General features: G+C 42.6%; 1 protein-coding gene across 1 annotated transcript in view; it reads left to right on the top strand.

Annotated features, from left to right (window-relative positions):
- Positions 1 to 20,606, top strand: part of PGBD5 (piggyBac transposable element derived 5) — a 35,639-nt gene extending 15,033 nt beyond the window's left edge. Inside the window, exons 3-6 of the mRNA XM_010173401.1 lie at positions 5,881 to 6,061; positions 11,985 to 12,182; positions 18,480 to 18,585; positions 20,102 to 20,606. Of these exons, the coding sequence (XP_010171703.1) occupies positions 5,881 to 6,061; positions 11,985 to 12,182; positions 18,480 to 18,585; positions 20,102 to 20,297 (681 nt within the window). The 3' untranslated portion in view covers positions 20,298 to 20,606. The remainder of the gene's footprint in view (positions 1 to 5,880; positions 6,062 to 11,984; positions 12,183 to 18,479; positions 18,586 to 20,101) is intronic.
- Positions 20,607 to 23,427: the final 2,821 nt, after the last annotated feature.

Below are 23,427 nucleotides of genomic sequence, written 5' to 3'. Positions count from 1 at the left end.
AAGAAAGGTATGGAAGAGCAAAACAAAAGAGCTTTGCAGAGGTTAGCACTGATTTCCAACCAGGCAGGAAAAGGACAGCATGGAAAGAAGCAAATGTGGCCTTGTTTGGTGTCAGTGGTTGCATGCCTGGCTTCACAGGGCAAACTCAGGCAGGGATCAGTATACTGAGATGGTATAGGAAGAGCTTAAAAGAGAGAGCTAAACGACAAAAGCCTGTCTCCATTTTCCAGCCCCACTTGGATTTGATGCTGTAAAGAAGAGGGAACTGACAGAAAGCTGACATGATTGAAGCAAAGGGTTAGACAGGTGATCTCTGAGGCGGAGTGCTGTCTGGATGTCAAGATGCATGTAAGCAAGGTCAAAGGGAAGAAAGATGGTTGCAGTAACTGAGAAGAGAGACAGACAGTTCTTAGATATTTGAACAAATAGGAAAGGCTTTATCATAGAGGTGTTACACATAATGAAGCTGCCTGACTTCGATGTGGCTGGCCTAGGAGAGGCTACAGAGAGAAGTCAGCATTTGGTGATCCACAGATAGTAGGTTCACCATATAGGTAAGATGTCATAGTGTCCCCAGTGATGATGCAGTCATGTGGAGGAGTGATTTCAAGGGAAGGAAAACAGGGAGCTTTATTTTTTAGCTGTATTTGGCTTGCATTGGCAACTCTACCAGCATCTATCTGCCAGTCTCACCACAATCTTGTTAGAAACTTTGAAGAACATGTACAGACAAAACAGATTTGCCAGTCCTCAGCACATAGATGTTACAGATTGAAATAGTTCAAAATAGGAGGCAGAGGGAGAAGAGATAGGGATCAAAGAAAGAGCTTTGTAGGGAGCCCCAGGAGCTAGATGGGAACAGAATGGGAGAACTGCATGTCCCTTGAATGCTGTTTTCAAAGTAGCATTTAGAGGAGTAGGAAGAGAATGAAAAGAGGCTCAAACCAATGAAAATACCTGGTCTCAGTAAGAGCACCATCAGTGCTGAGGAAGAGCTAGACCTAAAAGCTGTCTGAGAGGAGGCCATTAAAGAAGGTGGGAATATGGGCTGCAGAAGATTTGTGGGGGGACTGGAGGGGAGGATCTCCCAACAGTGATGGTAATGACAACGTTTAGACATTAAGTTTGGGATGAGAGAGGAAGACAGAGTGAGGTAGGATCTAGAGAATGGCACTAGGAATGAGCAGTTAGATATTTGACTATGAAGTCTGTAGAAAAATGAAGGGGGGGTTTTTGATAGCTATTCAGGATCCAAAAAGTATGATAGTACCATTCTTCTCTTGCTTTTATAACTGTGTCATCTAAAAACTTGTCTTCTGTTTTGTAGTTGTTTAGGGTCTTCACTTTGTGAGATTTTGCACAATGTAGCCTTCAATATCTTCCTCCTGTTTATTATTACCCCTGCTCTTTCTTTTTTTTCTTCCAAATGTCATCTATTTCATTTGAGAATTGTATCCTGAAGTGCTTCAATTATGTATGAATATGGAATATTTGGGATATGCTATTCACAAGTGCTTTCAATTTGCCATCTGAGCTTTGGGTATGCACAGAATCACCAATATTTTAGTTTCTAGGGCATGCTTAAATGTGCAGTCAAGATGCGGCTTTTGTTCCTAAGTGCTCAGTTTTTTAACCCAGTTTCTAGCAAGACCTTATGAACCTTCCACGTGAATTTTCCATAGAGTAAATTGCCAGCACAGAACAAGGAAATTCCTGTTGGCTTGTAGCACAGAGGTCTTCTCTGAGATTCCTTCCTCTGGTAGCACTCTCTCGAGCAGCCTGTCTCTGTAGCTGAACATACTTGCTTTGAGTTTTTGAATGACAGGTGATTGACTTGCCTCTCATCTGTCAATGTGTGAAATCCCCTGCCCAGAAATGTGATGTTTTTTCTGACTGCCTCTGTGTAGGCAAACGGTCTTTCCAGAACAGTTTGCACTGTTTTGTTTTTTGGAAGAGCTCAGCACAGTCTTCACCCATACCCTGGTCGCTCAGGCAAATATTCAGGTACATGGATTTGTATCTATGATGGGAGGAGGCAGAAGCAGTTGTAGGTGGAAGGAAAGATGAGCCAGAGACTGTGAAGGTCTTTTCTTACTGCCAGGCTGTTAAGGGGAAGAGACTGTTAGGATGCTGCACGGAAACTGAAGGCAGAAGAGAGGGGGGTTTGAGGGATGAGTTAAGTGGTGTGAGAAGAGAGAGAGCTGGTGTTGTGCACGTGGGATTAAAACACCTTGGATTGAAAATATCTGGCGCAGTAGATAGATGGTAGAATTGAATGTGTAGCTGTTCTGATAAGAAACAAATAGTTGAGGTATGGCTAGAAAAAGATCTGTTTCTGTCCCAGCACTTCAGGAAAAAGAGCTTCAGCCAGTAGTTGCCTCCTAAGACAGATGATGTCACATCTATAGAAGTTATCCCTTTTGGTTCTGTAGATCAAGTGGATCAGTAGCCACTAGAAAAAAATGCACAGTAAAAATGATCTCTGCAGATATGCAAGAAGCATTGCTTTGGCTGTCACCCGCAGAAACGGAGGATGTTGCTGCCAACATCTCCATCTGTTGTCCAGCAGCAGTTGTCGAGCCTGTGTTTCTGATGACGTTTTGCTGTTGGAGCACGTGGAAAGGGCACAAAGCTCTAACGCTGTCACAGGGCAAACCAGAAGCTCTGGTGAATGGTTTAACTAACATTTTTGGGGAGCAGCTTCTGACTGTGCCTGTGAAGGCCTTGCAGCCAATTTCTGGCAATTCTGTGCTTTTTCTGCAGACTGCTAACTGTTAAATACCACTTCTAATGCATTACAGAATGGGGGGTAAGCTGTGGGCTTCAGTAGACAGGATCTTAATGACTTGAGGTAGAATGAAATAAGCTGGATGAGAGGATGGGGAGAAGGAAAATAAAGGCCATATGGGATCCTAGGCACTTGCAAGGGTGTTTGAAGCTATGCCTTTGCCAGTTGTCTGTACCCAGCCACTGTTTCACAGCAGCCTTTATGCCTTCCAGCATTATGCTCCCATCACCTATCTTCCCAACAGAGCTGAGCATGATCAAGCTTTGAATCATGCTTCTCCAAAACAAGAAAAATTCTGCCAAGAGCAAAGGCTGTGCTTGGATAGGCAAGGAAATGCCTAAGGAGAAAAAAGGGGGATATATTTAACATTGGAGGAGGAGGGAAGGTTCATCAGAGGGTATAGATGCCTAAGTAAAGGGCATTGGGGAGGTGAACAGAGCAAGAGGGGATGAGAATCACAAGGTGGCCATTACAAGGACCCTCGAGATAGAGGGGAGTGCAATGGAAGGGTGCCAGGTGCCCAGGGAACTCTGCTAACAAAACCTTCAGAGTATGTAGCATCCTAATATGAAAATAGTGGTACCACAGTGGAGAGTTGCATGGTGGGCGTGGTCTTTAAAGTAGCTGTTTGCAGACCCAAACCAGCCTACAGTAAGGGACCAATTGGTGCACCAGCGATGCCAGCAGACTGCCTCATCCTTTAGCGGGGTGGTACTCTACAGGGAGCACGAAGTGAGCATGGAGAGATTCTTGGTTGGCTAAGACTTGCTGCAAAAGGGGAGGGAAGGTGTAGGACACTTTCTTAGCCTTAGAGATTCCTGCTTTGTTTTCAGTTCATCTGCTAATCCAAGGTCAAAACTAATCTGCATCTTCTGCCTCCACTGCTTTGTGTGTAGATTTTAAGGGCTTGATATGTAGTCTCTGTGCTGGCATACTAGTAACTAAATCTTAATTTTGATGCCAACAATCATGAAATACCTTTGCTGTAAATGTGGAACAATCTGCCCTTTGAATGCATTCCGTTGTTAACCTGCTCTCTGGAGCCCTGATTAATAACCTAAATGATTTACCATAATTAGCTAATCCTCATCCTTAGCATTGCGGAAAGCGCAAATTTGACAGCTTTCAAAAGTTAGTGGAGCATGATCAGGGAGTCTACAAACATGCCTGCCTTTGTCCTCATCTGGAAACTGTTTCTATCAAAAAAGGGTTGGGTTTCTTTTTTTTAAAAAAGATAAATAATGTATATTTAAGACTTCCTTTTAATATATGCTGTACTTCTTTCTGTAATTAGTGTATTCGTCCTTGCACCAACTTTGTTCTTTAGCACATCAACTACTTCAAAATACAAATGATGTCTCATTTCTCAGAGATTTCATACATAATGCACTCCTCTGGGGTCTGTTCCATGATGCATGAATTGCTAGGGAATATTACATTAATATATCTAGAACACCAGTGCTGGGAGATACACCATCTAAAAATAGGGAGAAGCTGTTTAAATGAATTTTGTTCCTCTCTAAGATCATAAAGATTTAAATTACTGAGAGCACTACTGCAAACATGCGAGCATTTCTATTCTCTGAGCATTGTAATGAACTTTCCTTTATGGAGGAGTGTGTTGGCAGGAGAAATGGATACATATACAGGAGAGCAATGCTGCATGTTCTGAATGGTTGAGGTCTCAAGCAAGTTTAACAAAAGCTTGTTGTTGTCACTCCAGCAAACAAGGCAAAATTCATTTTCTCTGCCCCTGAATACTGAGCAAGTTTCAGCTTTTTCTCTGATGGGTAAATTTTTCTGGAATTCCTAAAAGAATTGAGTGTTTCAGAGCCAAAGTCATGAAGACAGGCCTGGGCAAATTTTTCAGAAAATTTGCATTTGTGTGTGTTTTTAAATCTTTGCAAGTTCCATGGTGTTACATGTGCTGTTTGAGTGACTGAACAGTGTCTGCTTCTCATTTCTCCTTACGGCAGGTTATTTCTGCTGACTTTAGAACAAGATGAAGGTCAGATACCTAGCTGATTTTAATAGATGTTCAACTTTGGTGAAAGTTATGCTTGTAAAATACTGTTAGTGAACTAAAATTGAAGGCTTGTGTACAGAGGAAGGGTTATGTGCTTTCTTCCTCTGTGTGACAATGCAGAAGACTTCTCTGCTAGAGGGATCACTTGTGGGAATGAAGGAATAGCTTTACTTCAGTGCTCTTGTAGTTGGTGGGTATATTAGCTGGACTATGTTTGGTTAATTATGGTCACATTACTAGGGGATAAATGTTCCTGCACTCTAACACAGACACGTATATCCACCTACAGATGGTGGTGACAGCTCTTTGGAAATGCATAGCGTTGTGGACTGCAGAGTAGCAGGATACACGCTAAAGCTACTGCAGGCTGCTACAAGTGAGCCAGGCATGTCCCTGTTAACAGCAGCATATTGCGCTGTACCCTGCTTCCTGGTTCAGTCTGTTTTGGTGGGTTGTCTCCAAATCATGATCTAAGTAAAGGTTCTAAAAATTAGCACTGTGTCTGGAGAGCTTGATGAGGTTCTGGCTGGTTGAATGTGTGTGTTGGTGGCTCCTGTCACTTATGGGGGTGCACACGCGCTTGCGTCGCAGCCTAATGGTTGCTGCCAACAGAAATAAATCTGAACATTACTGCAGTGAAGCAAATGGGCTGTTTCCTTCTGGTCATCTTATAGGGGACTTTTTTTAAACTGAAGTTCCCATGCTCTTCTTTTGCTGGCAGCATTAAAGCCTGTGCAGATTCAGTGCAACACATAATCTCAGTTATGACTTAAGTATTTTCCTGCCAAGCAAACAATCTTCAAACTGCACAACAGTGACAAGAACCTCGGGAAGCCTGTAAGCTGAGACAAAGGACACTGTATTTATCAGTAGCTGTGCCTGAGGTGGTTTTAAAGCAACAGCACCTTGAAAGAGGCTTTAGATATTAGCAGTTTATAAAAAGTATCTGCTGCCTCAATTCTCAACTTGTCTGCAGTTGAGCTGAGCAATGAATGTTGGCAACTGCGTCTACTCCCTTTGGAATTACTTATAACCTTCTGACTTTTCTTCTCATTTCTTGTTTAAGATTTATGTCCATCTCAAAGAAGGGAGTGGTGCTGATGGGCTGGATGCTTTGAAGAACAAACCACAGCTCCACAGTATGGTGGCCAAAAGCCTTTGTCAGAATGCCTCTGGGAAGAACTACATCATCTTCACTGGCCCAAGCATTACCAGCCTGAATCTCTTTGAAGAATTTGAGAAGCAAGGTGTGTATCAGATGACTTACTGGGTTTTAATGACAACCTAGGGCCTTCATGCCTCTGAATTAAAAAAACTCACAAAAAGCTTCAGTGAGCCTTCAGTTTCTTGTATAGATAAGTTGGTTATCTATAGGAGAAGATCTCGTTCATTAAAAGGTACTATGCAGAGGACTTTCTAATTTGCTCTTTAAATTTTCCTATTTAAATCTTCTTAAAGTTCAAAATGAGGATGTAAAAACATTTTTAATAAGGACATTTAAAGCCCTTGCTTTTGTTTTTTGCCCTAGAAATGTGAGGTCTTAATTCCTAGGTGGCCTGGTGAACTTTTCAAGGGATTTCATATATGCTGTGATTTTTCTGTTCCCCCTGTGAAAGACTGGGGATGGGGAGAATCCTTAGAAGTGTGCCTTAGAAATTCTTGCTGGTTTAATATCTGTTAAAGATGTGACTTCTACTGTCAATCAATATCTTGATTCTCATTTAAAATGAGAACATCAATGAGCTGCACCAGTGCTATAGCTGCGAACTTCAGACTGTGTTGGCAATGAAGGCTGTCTCTGTTGAGCTCTATGCAGGACCTAGCTCCTATGTTATTTTAGGTAAGCTGAAAGCTCACAGAGAAAAGTGGAATATCGCCATATTCTCACAAAAGAGTCGTGATTTCCCAGATGCTGCAAACAGCCAAATGGGAAAGAAGTCAAAAGTATTTATATTGCACTGGAGATTTTCCTCTGAGCAGACACTATTCTTTAGTAAACAATTGCTTAATTGTTTTGACAGATGATTATAAGCATTAAATTTTTAAGATTACCAAAGCAATGATGCAAAATGTGGGTTCAAAAAAACGTAGAGGATAACTCACATACTCCTTGTACCTAATGTGTCAGACTTAGATGTAAAGACTGACAGATAAAAACTTGACTCCTGAGTCGCACCCTTTATGCTCAGCTAGGGAAGAATAAACACGATATGACATGACCCAGTTGGTCCATAACCCCAGTGAAAAAGATGCATGGCTGAGTGTTTATTACTTACAGGTAATTCAAATTGTTCACAGGGGTGAATTATTCATGGGCTTTACAAAGAACAGATCATTCGAATTATCAGTTTCTAGCAGGTAGCAAATTCATTAATGTCTTTTTAAAGCACGTAATTTTGACTTACTGTCTGATCAAATATGCTAATGCTGTACTGAGATTTCAGTTTGGTTCATGATTTTTGAGACTTTCAATGATATTTGCTGATTCCAAAATTAAATTTCAGATCTGGTACACACTGTCAGCTTCCTAGGGGGGAAGCTATGGTATGCGTGGTGAGGGTGGACACTAAGATAGCAGGTTTATTGACTTTGCAAAATAGCATGGCTCTCCTATGTAAAGAAGATCATGGGGAGAACATGAAAGTGTTGCTGTTTAATAAGGCCATGGGGTTGTCTGCATTTGCCATGATTACTAGGGGATAGGTCAGAAGTTTTGCAGGGCAGTGTTGAACTGGAAGAGCTATGAGAGCCTGGGAGAGGTGAGATGCTAGACATGTCAAGTCAGTAAGAGCCCTGGAGGAGATGGTATTTACTGACTTTACTGCAAAGCAGGTGATGTATTGCCGGCACCTGCTGGGATCCTACTGCATTAGCAGAATATTTGAGGAGAGGCAGGCAGAGAAGCCCGGACTCAGCAGAGACATCTCTCCTAATGTATCACACAGTCACTCTCAGCAATGACCTTAATGCTTTTTTTAGTATGTGGCTTAGCCATCTAAATCTGAACAGGGCAACACCATGACCAAGAAGTGTCATGAGAGCCTGTTTAAAAGCATCTATGCTCAGGTGGTCATGTCAGTTCAAGACCTATTCTTAAACTGACAAATTTACTTTTCTTCTTCAAGAAAATTTAGTTTCTGGACTAGAGCATGATCAGCGGTAGAAAGATCCCATTGAGAACTGAAAACAAAAATAAATTGGTGTTGATCTTAACTGCTTTACATTGTTTGGAGGGGGTTTTTTGTGACTATCAACAGAGAAATAGGGGGGAAATTTAAATAAACTAATGCTTAGAAACTATAAACTTTTTGGAAACCTAAACTGACATTTAAGGGAACTAAAGGGAATTTTAGAAAATCTAGAGAGGCACCCAATGAAAATGTATTAGTTCCTCTCAAAATTCTTGATGGAAAGGACCTGAGGTCTGGGTCCATCTAGCTGAACATGAGTCAGCAATGTGCCCTGGCAGCAAAGATGGTCAGCATTGTTCTGGGCTGTGTTAACAGGAGTGTAGCCTGTAGATCAAAGGAGGTGATTATTGCCTCCTATTCAGCACGGTGTTGGACAACACCCCCGCACCCCCAGTACAGGAAAGGCATTGATAAACTGGAGTCAGTTCAGCAGAGGGCCACCAACTTGACCAGGGGCTGGACCACATGCTCTGCTATGGGGAGGGAACTGTGCTTGTTCAGCCTGAGAAGAGAAGGCTTCAGGGAGCGCCATCAGCAGCCTTACACTACCCTAAGGAGGTTATGGAGAGAATGGAGGTGGCTCCTCATGGTGGTGTGTCCTGGAAGGATGAAAAACAACAGACATAAACTGAAACAAAAAAAGTAGTTCAGACTTGCTGTAAGGTTTTTCCTGAGGGCAGTGTAGCAGGATGCTCAGACAGGTTGTACAGTGTCTGTCCTTGGAGGTTTTCAAGCCCAGACAAGATAAAGCCCTAAGCAGTGCTGTCTGACCTCAGAGCTGACCCGACTCTGAGCAGGGGATGAGACTGGAGACTTCCCGAGTTGCCTTTCAACCTGATTTATCCTTTAAACCATAGGATCCTGTGATCATATGAAGACTTTTGTGGAACCTTAACTATCATTTGCTTTTTCTAACCCTAACCCACACATGCATTACTGTGAAAAACAGTGTTCTTTATTGAAAGCCTGCTGTGTAGCACCTTCCCTGTACCACAGTAGAGAATATATGCCTAGTAATGGGGATGTCAGTGAACATTATCTAAGATCTATGAAGATACCAAGAGTTGAGAAAACTTTAGAAAATAAGACAGGGCACTTTGAACTTTTTCAAAATCAAAAACCTGAATAGACCTCTCTTATTTTTCAGGGAACATCCAAAGCATTTCTTTCTCTGGCCTCTGAATAGAACCGGAAACCTGCACTGAAATGCCCCAAATTCTCTGTTCTGCGAGCAGACAGCTGTCATTGTTATTTGCTGTGACATTCATTCATAGTGCACATCCCTTTTTCCCCCTCTAAGCATTAGTGTTGTCTGTTACAGAGGACAGCACCTCCTAGAGCCCTGTGTCCCATGCTTCCCTTAAACATATGATCCCTGAAAGTGCCTTTTGCACTTTCTGAAGCAGCAGGAGCAGCTGGCTCTGTCCTGCAGAGTGGCTGGGGTTGGCAAAGCTGCAGGAGTTGCCAGCCTGGGCAACTGTGGCACTCCCACCAGCTTTGCAGGATCCTGCAGCTGCAGCACATGGACTAAAGCAAGCTCTCATCTCCTTCCCACAACAGGCCTGCCAGTTGCCCTGGCTCTGACTTGACCCAGCGTTGCAGGCAGCATAAATTATTGCAGAATGTGTATTTTTGCCTGAACTAGCTCAAGCCTGGCTGCTTTTGCAAATGGTACGAATGAAAATGTGGTGAAACAGGCTTCAGCACAAGCCCTCTGGGGCCTGGAGACCCTGGGAATGAATCTTGGGTGACTACACCACATTTCTTCATTTTTGCTGATCTAGTTTAGGTGTATGTGTTTATGTTGCAGTTACAGTTTAAGAAGACCAGAGGACAAACTGTCTCCATTGACTCCTGTGTATGTAGCAAACACCTGTTGTGATTCTGATTTAATTACACTCAAAAACTTCATTGAACCAGATGGGCATCATTTTTATTGCTTCGATTGCTATAGTAACTGGGTGGTTTTAAAGAACTCTACAGATTAAGGGTGTCATCTGTGATGAGAGATGCTAGTAAATCTGCAGAAGTGTTGCACTTTTCTAGGCTATACAGCAGGAAGGTTACACAGTGTGTTCCTGAGAGAGGAAATGGTTCCCATTATTCTGTATGAGGAGAGAAACATCTGCTGGAAGCGTTCTGCAGGCTTATTGCCTGAGCTAAAGGAAAAGCTACAATTAATTATTATGAGGTCTCAGAGATGGCTGCTGCTGTTTTGAATCTCTAGCACAGTAATGCAGTTATTAGCTTGGTTTTATAGCATGGCAGTCTTCTGGAGAGACTAAGTATCGCCCTTCAGTGAGTCATAAACTTTAGGCAGCTAAGGAAATTCTTCCAGGCTTGCTTGTTATCAGAGCACGACGATCTTAATATTGGCTAGAAGAAAGCTTTCTAAAAGTTTACTGTGTTAGTGCCAAAGTTTGCAGGTATGTGACCTCCACTGCTTGTGTAGATTCATAGAATAATTTTGGGTGGAAAAGACCCTTAAGATCATTGAGTCCAACTGTTAACCTAACACTGCCAAGTCCACCTCTGAACCATGTCCTTCAGGGCCACATCTACACGTCTTTTAAATACCTCCAGGGATGGTGACTCAGCCACTTCCCTGGGCAGCCTGTTCCAATACTTGACAAATTTTTCCTAATACCCAATTTAAACCTCACCTGGCACAACTTGAGGCCATTTCCTTGCATGCTATCCCTTGTTCCTTGGGAGAAGAGACTGACACCCACTTCTCTACACTCTCAGGTAGTTGTAGAGAGCGATAAGGTCTCCCCTCAGCCTCCTTTTCTCCAGGCCAAACAATGCCAGTTCCCTCAGTTGCTTCTCAGAGGACTTGTTCTCTTGTTCTCCAGACCCTTCACCAGTTCCATTGCTCTTTGGACACATTCAGGCACCTAAATGTCTGGTACCCCTTAGCAAGAAAAGAAAAAAAAAAAAAAGCCTGCCACTGGAGGGGTGGTTCCTCCTATGTTGATTGTAAGCCTGTTGCCATCAGGCTTTTCTCATTGTCTTTTGTGTTGTCATTATTAATGTTGTTTCCAAATCTTGTTTGTGCCCACCTGGCTGCATTGAGACGTGGTTTTTGGTGTTAGATTTTATTCATTGCCTCTTTCAAATATGAAAAGGCCAAGAAGCTGTGAGCAGCAGAATGTGTCGCCTGTGGAGCCTCTGATGTCTGTGAAGGACAAGATCAGTGCTCACTCAACTAAGGGCACTACTTGGTTTATCTCCTTTACCTAAAATCTGTTTTCGTTGAACTTGTATTTCCGTCTTCTCCATCCTTCTGGCACATGTATTTTTTAAATCAACCAGTGGTTTCAGTGGTTCTTAATTGCTTAAGCAGCATTTCCTTAACAAACCAGATGATGCAGGTGTGAGGAGTAGGGAGCTGAAAATCAAGAACTGGGCAGTGAAGCCCAGAGTTTATCAGCTATGTATATTGTAATTAAAAGCATCAAGGAAGTCTGGTAGGAGAATTTATTTCAGTTAACATCTAAGATGCTATAGCTTTACCTACCTCCCTGCTCCCTCCACAATTTATTATCTTAGTTAAACATCAAAGACTCTCTTGGATCATAAATTCTGATTTGTTCCATAATGCATATCACCATTGAGTTTTTTATCAGTCCAATTTTAAACATGTTGTGAAGACTATTACACTGACTATAGATGTCATTTTTGGGAAGATATCCTGAATTCTTCTCCTTGTCATTTCATCATGACTGTGCAGGAAGTGTCATTACATTTCACCAAAAGAACAGGCTTTCTGCACTTGTCTCTGTTTCCAGAGATGTTAATGTAGAACACAAATCTTTGGTGTTACAGGAGAAGGCCAGTTGGCTAACATATCTGTTGATCTAGAAAGCTGTAGGACAAGCTCTTTTTCTAGTTGGGCCATTCAGACTTGGTCCATTGTTCTTGCTTTCTGGGTGCATGCAATGGCTTGCTGATAGGGAATGTTTTTGTTTACATGCAGAGATTTACTGCTGTGGGTTGCTGAGCGCCAGGAAGAGTGACTGCACAGGTCTACCTCCATCCATGCTGAGCAACCCTGAAACTCCCCAGTCCAGAGGACAGTACAGAATAAGAATGAAGGGAAACATGTCCTTGATCTGCTGGTACAATAAAGGGCACTTTCGTTTTCTGACCAATGCCTATTCACCGGTTCAACAAGGTAAGCAATGTTGCTGCTGCTCATCTGGTAAGTCCACATCCTATATGTGACAAGGCAAAATGAGTCACCAAGTTTGATAATAAGCCTGAACAAAGAGCTTAATCATAATATCCTAGACCAACAGTAGCAGTAGTGATGACTTCCCTTTTGGATCCTACTGCTAATGCAACCTCCCTTGCCTGAGCCCTGAGCTGGTGGAGGCAGTATCCTTTTAGGTATAAAGATTATATCTTTGCTAATGGTCAGAGAAGGGAAGACAGTTGTTGTATAACACTATACTATCCCCATTTGCAAAGCATCTTGTAGGATTGCTGCTACAGTAAAACTAATAAATGTCATTATGTACTTAGAACTCTGAGTAGATCCTACAACTAATTTATTTTATCCAGTAAAAACTTAGTCACAAACGTCTTTTTGCCACAAGTAAATATGATTAAGGCTTCCTGTTGTATGTTACATTGATTTTAGCAGTTGATGAAAAGAAACCGAAGCAGCTGACTTGGATAGTTCAAATAGTTGCAAAAGGCTTCTTGATGCTGAAATCTTTTCCTTTTTGAAGGTATACAGATGGTTTTAAGGTTTGTAAACTTCTGTAAGGTACAATACGATTACCTAACTCTTTGAAATTTGTCTTTCAGTGAAAATATTGTTTCAGTTTATTTTCATTTTTATTATTCAGATTTATGTATAAGTGCCTGAGACAAATAAGAATAACCTAAACCTTTAAATGTGAAGCCACCAATTCAGAGGCATCTTGTACACTCATGTTCTGAATCCCGAGTGACTCTCACGTGTGTGTACAGGCTACAGAAGGAAAGTTAAAGCCTTGAATTACTGTATGGTAAACTGAGAAGCTGACTTAGTGTGTTGTTGAACACCTTGCCAGAAGGCTCATTACCTTAGCAAAGCGTGGCTGATCCCAAGGAATTCTGACAGGCAACCCAGCAGAGCAAGGTCTTGGTGACTCAAATGGACAGTGTCAGAGCACAAATGCCGAAAATATTTACGGGAAGGAAATATGACACTTTGGGAACCCTGCTGAAGCCAGCCCCGGGGGCAGTGTTGCTCCCCATGAGGTGTGTTCACCGTAAGGATTTGTGCTGTTTCCCTTGTGCACTTTGCTGGATTCAGATAATTCAGCTGTACTAACAAGAATTATCACTACCTGGTTTTATAGGCTAGCATGGAGCCTTCAGTTATAATTCATAAATATCACTAGAAAAATACTCTGTTTGTAAACCTCAGCGTTAGCTGCCCTGTTAAAAGAGGGAGCAAATGCAGACTCTGTGCGAGCCACATCCTTTACAAGCAGCACACGGAGATGTTGTGCTTGCAGTTGACCTTGGGTCTGTTTTGGCATAGATGGGGTGGTAGGTTGTGTGTGTGTGAGGCAGTTTAACGTCCACTGATTAGGACCTCTGTGTGTGATGGGCAAGACCTGCCCAACACATTGCTCACCAAAGGCTGGCTGGGACAGTTGACATAGTTCACAGTGAATCAGAGCAGAAAACAGAGACTGGCTTTTTAAAGGGCAATGCTGGAAGGAAGAGAGTCTCTAGTGGAGAGCTGGGAACAGATGGAGACTCGATAGGAAGGCAGGAGACCAGATTGCCTGCTGCTAATTCAGCATCTCTGAAGTCAGTGCTGCAAAGCTAGTTTAAACCAACTTGAAGCTGAACCACCAAAGTCTCCTCTAAGGCAGGTAAATACAGAGGAGGAGTCTATGCTTCTTGAGGCAATCCTGTAGCACAGACCTGCTGAGCATGTGTGTTAGACAGGAGAGGAAGTGGAGGCGAAGGGGAATAAAACCCACGCAGGGTAGTTGGATGGAGACTGGTGTCAGTGGGATCACCTGACAATGCCTGGTGTGTGTTTGCACTTGGTTGAGAGTAAATGTTGGCGAGGGTGGAAGAGAACACCCTAAAAACAGAAGGCAGGAGATGGTCAAAACAAAACAGGATGACAAAAGAGGTGGATGTAGCTAATGAGCTATTTGTTGCAATTTAAAGGAAAGTTGAGAAGGTAAATCTTGTCTGTACTCAGAGTGCAAATCCCACCCAAGCCAGAGGCACCAGGAGGGCAGTACTTGTCAGAGCTGATCTATGAATACTGTTCTTAGATGCAGCAGGTTATTTATTATGAATGTTTTGAACCAACATGTCATAATACATCATCTCAGATGCTAAAGGATGAGTCTTATTCCTTTAGTCTTGCAAAAATGACCTGCTTATTCTGCTATCAAGTATGAATTTTCTGCCTAGAACAAAATTCAGTGGGGTTTTTAATTTCCCTTAAGCTTTAACTTGAATTTAATGTTTCCTTGTTCCTGTATGACAGAAGTGCTGAGAAGCCAAAAGAGAATGGGACCCCCAGAGAGTAAAAAGTTACCCTTATTCTAAAGCAGGTGATGCATATGCTGGCCCAAACCTCCCCATCTGTGTGAGATGGCTGCATTTTTGTTTTACCACTCTAGATCTGGTGCCCACTTTCCAAGTATCTCCATTACTGTGTTCTAGAAATAACTAAAATGCTTTGTATTTTTTACATGAAGCAGGATGGAGCAGGCAGCAACCTCACTTTCCGCACAGAGGGATGACCAGAATGACATCTTTAGCAAAAACTTGCTGAAGCCAAGTTTTTTCTTTTTAAGAAATAGCTTCTTTCTGAGAAGAGCTTTCACAGCTGCTGTTCACCAACCAGCTCTATTTAACAGCTAAACGGACAATAGCTAAGGCTAGAAAGCAAAGCTTGGTCTACATACGCAAGGACTAAAGAGCTGCAAATGGTGTTTTGGTGTCTCACAAGTGACTTGTGAGAAGATGGGAGATGTTGTGGATGCATTGCAATTCTATGAAGCAGTTTTATGAGTGCCTATGTGGTTCTTAGTCCAGGAGGAGCTGTAATGAGGAGTGTCTGCTGACAATCTAGTTTACTGAAAAAAAATCAGCTTCTGAGATTGGCCTAAAACTGGAAAGTCTGGAGAGAGAAGCATAATGTTAAAAAGCGTGTTTCAGGACGGGGAAGCTTAGGGTTTTAAATTTCCATGTGTCCTTTGTGAGACTACTTTCAGGGGGTTGTGTCCAAGTATGGTGAGAGTGGGGATGGTGCCAGAGGACTCTGATGGGAAGACCTTGAACATTTATGCCTATTACAGTGCTGGCTATCTGCAGTTCTGATACAGAGCTGTAAGAAATCTAAGTCCTGATAAAAAGCCATCTAGCACTTGAAACATGCAGTGCCCCCCGTGTTGTGTTGTGTTATGTTATGTTATGTTGTTACCTTACAAAATCTCAGTGCTTGCCTATGTAGATGCAAGTGCTAGTATTACTGAGCCTCCATTTTTAAAAATCATTATTCTATCTCTTCTCTTCTATTCTATTCTCTAAAAGAGAAGGCTCCGGGGAGATCTTATAGCAGCCTTCCAATACCTGAAGGGGGCCTACAAGAAAGCTGGGGAAGGACTTTTCATAAGGGCAACTAATGACAAGACAAGGGGAAATGGGTTTAAACTGAAAGAGGGGAGGTTTAGATTAGATATTAGGAAGAAGTTTTTCACTGTAAGGGTGGTCAGACACTGGAACAGGTTTGATGCCCCCTCCCTGGAAGTGTTTAAGACCAGGCTGGATGAGGCTTTGAGCAACCTGATTTAGTGGAAGGTGTCCCTGCTGACGGCAGGGGGATTGGAACTAGATGATCTTTAAGGTCCCTTCCAACCCAAACCATTCTATGATTCTATGATCTCCTAAAATCACAGGTTGGCTTAGAGTAAGTGTTTGAGGAAACAACCATATGTACACCTTTCTCTTTCTAGTTATTTCAGGTGGTATTTCCCAAGCTTTGCTTGATGAACATTACGCTTAAAAAACTTATTAAAAACAAACAAACAAACAAAAAACCACCCCAAAAGCTGATGCCTGTCCACGGTGGCAGCATCGTGGCCTGCAGCCAGAACCCCTTCCAGCATGCAGGCAAAGGCCAGCCACGGCTGCAGCGCGGGTGGTGTGTTCCCTGGAGTGCTGCCAGGGAGCCAGGGCTGGGAACACAGTGATGCTGGGGGAGGACCAGGAGGGGAAATAGCTCATCGGATGTACCATGAGTCAGCTGGCTTGGGACTACTTGCCACAGAGACCTGCAGCTAGGAACAACCCAGCTCTAGCAGTTGGCTTCCCTGGAGAGGTGGCCTGTGGCTAGGAAACAAGTCTAGGAAAGGCTGTAAAAATAATGTGTGTATAAAGCTATTTATAGTCTCAAAACAGAGGAATGCTACGTGAAATATAATAGAAAGTGAGAGGGAGTATATGGTACCCACATAGCTGCCACAACAATGCATTTTTAAGGATTGTGAATACAAAGCAAATTGCAAAGGAAATAGACATTCTCCAAAGGAGGAGAGGAGGAAGAAAGAGAAGAGAGGAGAGTAAGAGGAGAAGAAAGAGGATTTTCTTGTAAAACACTGGCAACAGGAAGTTACTTACCCTTTCTGCATCTGCCCAGGTAGGATGGCAAGAGATTTTGCAGCGCTGATGCAGCAGGCTGGTGGTATATCAGCCCTTTTTACCTCATGCTGGACAGATTTTTGTAGGACTCATGAAAAGGATAAAAAAAGCACTATAATAAGCATGTGAGTGTAATGAAGGATTTATTTATTTGATTGGGGTTTATTTTCCCCTCCTCTTGGGCTACATTTACACACAGCTTGGGGAGGCAGAGGTGTTTGTGTACTGAACAATTTAGAGGTGATATAATTTTGGACTCTTGAAAAATCAGACTTTAAAGACCCCATATAAATTGCTGCATTTCTCAGCTGTAACATGACATTTAGTATGTGTCCGAAGTCTTGCTTCAAAACAGAGCCTGCCAGCTAGGACGGCACAGGGGGCTTGACAGAGATAATGGATGGAATGAGACTTCCAGCTGAAGGAATGAAATGCTGAAGTCTGTAATCAAAACGTGAGGAGCATTTTAGGGATGATTGTAAAAGAGGTGGCAGAAGGAAGGCAATGAGAGTTTGAAGGCTTGAGAAATAAGAACACCCAGAATTGTACCTGTGCTGAAACAATGGTGAGAAGGGGTGCAGCCAAGCCTGTGCTTCTCTAGACCCGGAGAAAAATAGTGTTGCATCTGAGGGAGAGCAGGGATCCTCATGAGATGGTGTGCTATAGACATGGAGCAAGAGACAGCCCATAACCTGGAGACCCTCCCCTCTATGGGGACGTAAATTCAAAACTTAGGGAACAGACTCCTTAATAAAGTACTACAAGTTTGTTTTACTTATCCTTCCCTCCCACAAGCAGCTTCTCCCGGATGAAAACACAGAGGACAGGAGGAATAAAACAGAGAAGAGCTAGGGGAATTTTTTTGGAGAGTGTTGGACTCAAATACTGCTATAGTGTTGGAAAAGGCCAGGTCAAAGATGTACCATGTGAGGGAACAGGGCCTGTTCTTGGAGTAACCTGCTCTAGGCACTACAACTTTGTCTATGCAGAGAGTGGTTGGTAGGTAGCCGCAGGGGACTTGTTGCCTTACCACAGAATTCTGTGGTAGGCAGGATACTCATCTCCCATGATGAGCTGAATTTTCTATCCAGCTAGCCAGGCAGGGCAGGGAATATCACTTGCAGGCAGAGAAATGTGTGCTTAGCTCCACTGAGAAACCTAAGCACGCATCTGAGGTGTGGTTCCCCACAGCAGTCAGTCAGGCTGCTTCTCATTTCAGCAATACTGTGGTTGTGGCTCCTTCAACTTACCCACCAGCATCACCTCTGTCTTGACTGGGCTTAGTTGGTTGGCTCCTTCTTACTGTATTTTCTTTCCTTTGTCAGTTAGCACCCGCTCAGTGCAGTGGAGGTACTGTTGCTCTTGGCTCCCATGGGTGGAGATAAGCAAAGGATTTAATTCCAAAGGGCTCATTTGGGACCTTCAGAACTAAAAGCATAAAATATCAAGTCACAGCTCAAGAGGTGACCACAACTCCTTGTGAACCAACAGAGAGACTAATACACTGTCTGTAGAGGGCTACTGTGGGACTATGGCAATATGTGGTTTTTTTTCTGAACATATGGTAAAATCTTTTGTGTTTAACACCTTTTCATTTCCCTTCCTCCCCCTCCACTTGCTCAATGTACAACCAATGAAAAAATAAATCAAATTAGCATCTCTGTTACAGATAACTTCCCAGTTTTAGGGCAGAAACTGTCAGTAAGATTTATTTTACAGTAAACCATATGTAGAAACCGTATCTTCTAATTGCTTGATCTATGATATGGATTTAAAACTGTTATGTTTCTAATTGATGCAGGAGTTATAATTAAGAGAAAAAGTGGAGAAATCCCATGCCCAATGGCAGTTGAAGCCTTTGCTGCTCACCTGAGCTATATCTGCAAATATGACGACAAATACAGCAAGTAAGTAAAAATACAGTGCGTGCCTGTGTCTGTATTTCTTTCACTCCTTCTCTGTTTCTGCCGTGTTTGAGTTCTCCAATGTTAAGCTGCCCAATCCTGCTTTCATGGAATTAATCTCTGACAAAACTCCTGTTTCAGTCAGAGATCAGAAGCTGACTGCAGAAGGGCAGGAGCTGCATTGCTAGTGTTGTTTTGGCTCTATATACCCATCCACTAGTCAAAAAAAAAAAAAAATAGAGACTTATGTTCTTAGCATCTTGTAAATGACTTTTAAGAAGTGTTGGGAAGATGAGCCAGCAGGCTGATGTTCTTGGCCACATCAAATTGAAGGCTAAATAGAGAATTCAACTAGAGTCTACCAGCTCCACAAGTCTCTCAGGCTGGCTCAGCTCACCACCCCTATCAGCAGATGCTATTTAGGTGATTATCTGTCCCAGTGATATTTATGTCACCTGGAGCTAGAAGAAAAGGATGTTCAGTTGTGGATGTAAAGCTGATCTAGATGATCTGGAAAAGCAAGATGTAGATCTTCTGGCTCCTGAATTCCAGTTGGGGTCCTCAGTGTTAGCTCTTAATATAGCAGGGAGAAACAGAAATGAGTAAGAATAGCAGTGGTGAAACCTGGCTGTGGGAGTAGTGATGAGGTGCAGAAGATTTCAAGAACTAAAAACTGAGGCGAGAGAAAAAGCAGCAGGGATTTTCCAAGCCAGTTCTGGGCTAGGCAGCAAATACTCAACAGAAGAGATGAAAGAGGAGGAGGTGGTTGCTGGAGACCAATGTTGGGATCTGATCTGAGGAAATTAATAGGGGAAAAAAGGTGAGGTAGTAGATCTAACTGGTTCCTAAAAAAATGAATTTAGGAAAGTGGGAAATCTTATAACTGAAGAGTGAATATTCTGGCAGTCCTAGAATTAGTCAGATCCTAAATATAAGGATATCAGTCCTTTCTAGTTCTGCCTTATGGAGAGATACTCCACATACCAGCACTGCACGCTCTGGCTCTGCCCCCACATCCTCCCACCTACAGTTGACAGCAGCAGAAATCATTCTTTGCTCACAGTAGAGAAAAATAAGAGGAGAAGCATCAGCAAGTTTCCCTAAACATGTAACATAATGTGCCTGAGGCTTTTTTTTAGTTACAAATTGAAGGGATTTAGACGCACAGCTCCCATCACATGAATGTTTGTCATGGGTAAGCTTGAGGAGTCTGTATCGGTACCCTCACTTACGTGGAGTGGTACAGAGGTGAGAGTGTTGCTGAGGTTTTGCTTCTCAGAGCAAGGAAGTCTGTCCTAGACACTACTAGAAATTTCCAAAATTGTGCAACTTAACTGTAAGTGACTGTCAAATGCATTGTACAAAATTTCTTAAGATGATACTTACACTCGGTATTAAGTCCTGGGTTTGCTTCACCTTTGGCACTGGGGAATCTTAATCTGGGGGTTATTTCTTGCGTCCCTGCTGCAAGTGTTTGGCTGAACAGTGCTTTTCCCTCCCCTCCCTCTTGGCTTTTTAGATATTTCATTTCTCACAAACCAAACAAGACCTGGCAACAAGTGTTCTGGTTTGCCATCAGCATCGCTATAAACAATGCCTACATCCTCTACAAAATGTCGGAGGCCTACCACGTGACAAGGTATAGCCGCGCACAGTTTGGTGAAAGACTTGTAAAGGAGCTTCTGGGCTTGGAAGACACCTCACCCTCCCATTGATGCATTCTTCTTGGTGGCATAGGCAGGGGGTGGAGGGTGAACAGAAGAAGATGCAACACCTGGAACGGCAAAGCAAGGAACTTGTGACACCACTAGTGCTGTCCTTATCCAGAAAGGCCAAGTGATGCCACTAGAAAGGTGGAAACTTTGTTCCTAGTAGCAGCTGGATGTGAACTTGTCCTGCAGAAAGTGCCACTGGAAAAGCTGACACAAAATTGCATATGTGACTGCCCTGTGGGAAACTGTACGCCAGAAACGGACTTAAATTAGTCATCTCTCAATACTATTTGTTGAACAGGGTCATGTTGTAAAGTTCCTCTTGGGCTAAGAGCTTGTCATAAGCTGACATAGTTCAGCAGTCCTAGGTGGGCATTACAGAATGCTCTATATCTTACTTGGAGTTACTCAATTCTGAGACAAGCAACGTAAGTCTACACCATGGGCTGTGGTTGAGAGTGCCTGCCACCCTTGTAAGGCATCGCTGCTGTCCTCACAGTGTGCTCAGCAAAGTAGTTCAGATACATGAACACTGAAGCAAGTCTGCTGACAAACAAAACTTTAACAGGCAGGCAGCCAGGAACTGAGGACCAGTTAAGACTTTTTCTTTCTGTCTTTTTTTTTTTTTTCTTTATTTTTGTTAATGTAATGTAAGACAATTTGATCCCAGTTAGAACACAGCAAAATTAGGAGAAACCAAATGTATTAGTGAATTTAAAGTGGAGATACATGACACTGATTTTCTTTTTTAATCAGGATGAAACATTTTATACTCAAAGAGTGGGTAATACTGTAAGCATTTACAGTAAGTAAACCAGTAAGTAATACTGCCGCATATCTTAACTGCCACCGTCAGTGTACAGGTGAGAAATCTAATAACAGTCATATTTTTTCTTTATTTCAACTGTATCTTAAACGTTGCTTAAAAATCTAATGTAATAGACTGTTAAGTTTTTAGGAACAATAATTTATTTCTTTTCGTTTTGTAACTGTCGAGAGTTTTTAGTCCATTTTAGAACTTAATTTGGCACGCAGTTGGCAGGGAAAAACTAAGTCACTAATAGCAGTGTGTTTCCCATTATCACTGTGGGGTGTTCTGCAGGAATTCTTCTTGTTAGAATTCGGGGCTTGTCACAGTAGTTGTAATTAAGCAGATAATATGTTTAGCGAAATAACATAGCGTTGTGTTTTACAAGAAGAAAGAAGTCCAGTCCTTAAACCTCACCAAAACAGAGCAAGCCCAAAGAGCTCTCCTGTTCTAAGTGACACTGCAGAGGACACACATCATCATGAGCTGGTGCCCACAGCTGAAATGCTATGGTTTGGTGCTGGTGGAGTCTGAAGGCCATCAAAGCTCTAGAAAACAATACCGAGAGAGAGGTATGATTGAAACAGGGGAGGGTTGATAGTGAGGTAAAATACTGCCCTCCCCTCTACACATTATTGATTTCAGTCCACAACTTAATCAGCAGAAAATGCTGTATTCTAGAGGTTAGCAATGATGGACACAAACAGAATTGTATTAACTTAGAGGGTAGAAATCATACTGTTTAGAGGACCATCTGGTTCTAGGTCCCCAAGCCTGAAAACTTTAACCAAAGATTGACTTTAATTGATTCAAGAGGGACAGAGTGAGTGAGAGAGTGAGTGATTTCTTTATCAGTATAAACCTCACCAGGTTATATGTATCTATCTTGCAAGAGACAATATAGGGTAACCAACATGAATGCGAGAACTCAGATTTCATCATTATGTGATGTGCAAATGCATAGCATGTAAATCATTACAGAAGAATCTAGCAGGGGTTAGTAAATTACAGACTAGCCCAAAGAACATCCTTGCACTGAATCTTTCTATTTCCACTAAAGTCTTTTTTCTTTGGAGTAGACTTTGGCAGATCTCACCTGGTTGCAGGGAAAGTAAAGGGGTGGTCAACTCCACAGTCATTCTGCTTGCAAGGTGGGCTGGAGAGTACCCTGCACATCCTACTCTGCCCACCAGCTGCATGATGTACAGCAGTGGGTTTCTTAAATGCTCCTTTTCACCTCTCAGGCCACAAGGTCTCCATCCAAGAAATATGTGAGAAAGGAAAAAATGTGCATTGAGGCCTTCTAGTCTCAAAAGGAAGGAGAGGGTTTGTGCAACTCTAGTCTTTGGCATTGCTGAGGTGCATAGGAACCTGATGATGAGTTCAAAATTTCTTGTCCCTGGAGAGAACTGAGAGCACACCTCTCCAGACTGAGTATATGCAGTAGCTGGTTCTTACCAGTTTTCTGAGTATTCAAAGGAGAGAGCAGCTAGCATGAGGCATGAAAAACAAATGTTCAGTGATATAAGCCCATGCATTCCTTCCCCCCCCTCCCCAGGAAACTCCACAGAGGTACTGGAAGGCAAATAGCATTCTTAGTGTTAGCTCCCTGCTTCAGACAATGCCAGTCCTGTAAATTTCTGTGGTAGTCAAAATTGGGGCAGTAAGGAAAGGTCTGGCTGGAACTTTGCTGATGGGGCAGCTTGAACGAACAGTAGCAGCTGGGAGCCCAGCTTCCTTGCATTCCCCTGCAATGCTGCTCCCTCCAGCAGAGATGAGGAGGTTTGCAGGACCTTGTAGGAGCCACTTGGCACTTCTGGGGAGTAAGGACAGCGCTCTCCAGCTATGTTGTAGCCCCCTGAGACAGATATGGAGCCACTGGCCAATTGTTACATTACTATGTGTGCTTAAAGGCTGGGATCTAGGCCATCTTGTACAGAAAAATATTGTTTCTTTTTCAGGTAGGTCCAAGGCCATGAAATGTTTAACTTTCCACTAAAGTGTGCTGTTAATTATGTGGATTACTTGAGCTAAAATCGTAAGGTCCTAGCTTTTTGCCTCAGGGACTGGGTCCTGAGTAGTTTTCCCTAGAATTGGTGTTGATGGGGGATTACACAGTGGCTGACTATTACAGGGAAGATGCTTTACTCTCCTTTGTAAAGGAGAAAAATGAAGACAAAAGTATAGCTTTGCAATGAATTTCATTTTCTTAGCCTTAACCATCCCTCATCATTTTGAACTGGTGCCCTAAATGTGCACAGACATTCCATAAATGAGCAAAAATATTTATATATATTTATATGTACAAAATGCCTGAATTTTGGC

Source organism: Antrostomus carolinensis, unplaced genomic scaffold (assembly GCF_000700745.2).
Source record: "Antrostomus carolinensis isolate BGI_N321 unplaced genomic scaffold, ASM70074v2 scaffold5118, whole genome shotgun sequence".
NCBI classification, from domain to species: Eukaryota; Metazoa; Chordata; class Aves; order Caprimulgiformes; family Caprimulgidae; genus Antrostomus; species Antrostomus carolinensis.
Note: the sequence above shows the minus strand (reverse complement) of the source record. Positions and strands in the feature narration are given on the sequence as shown.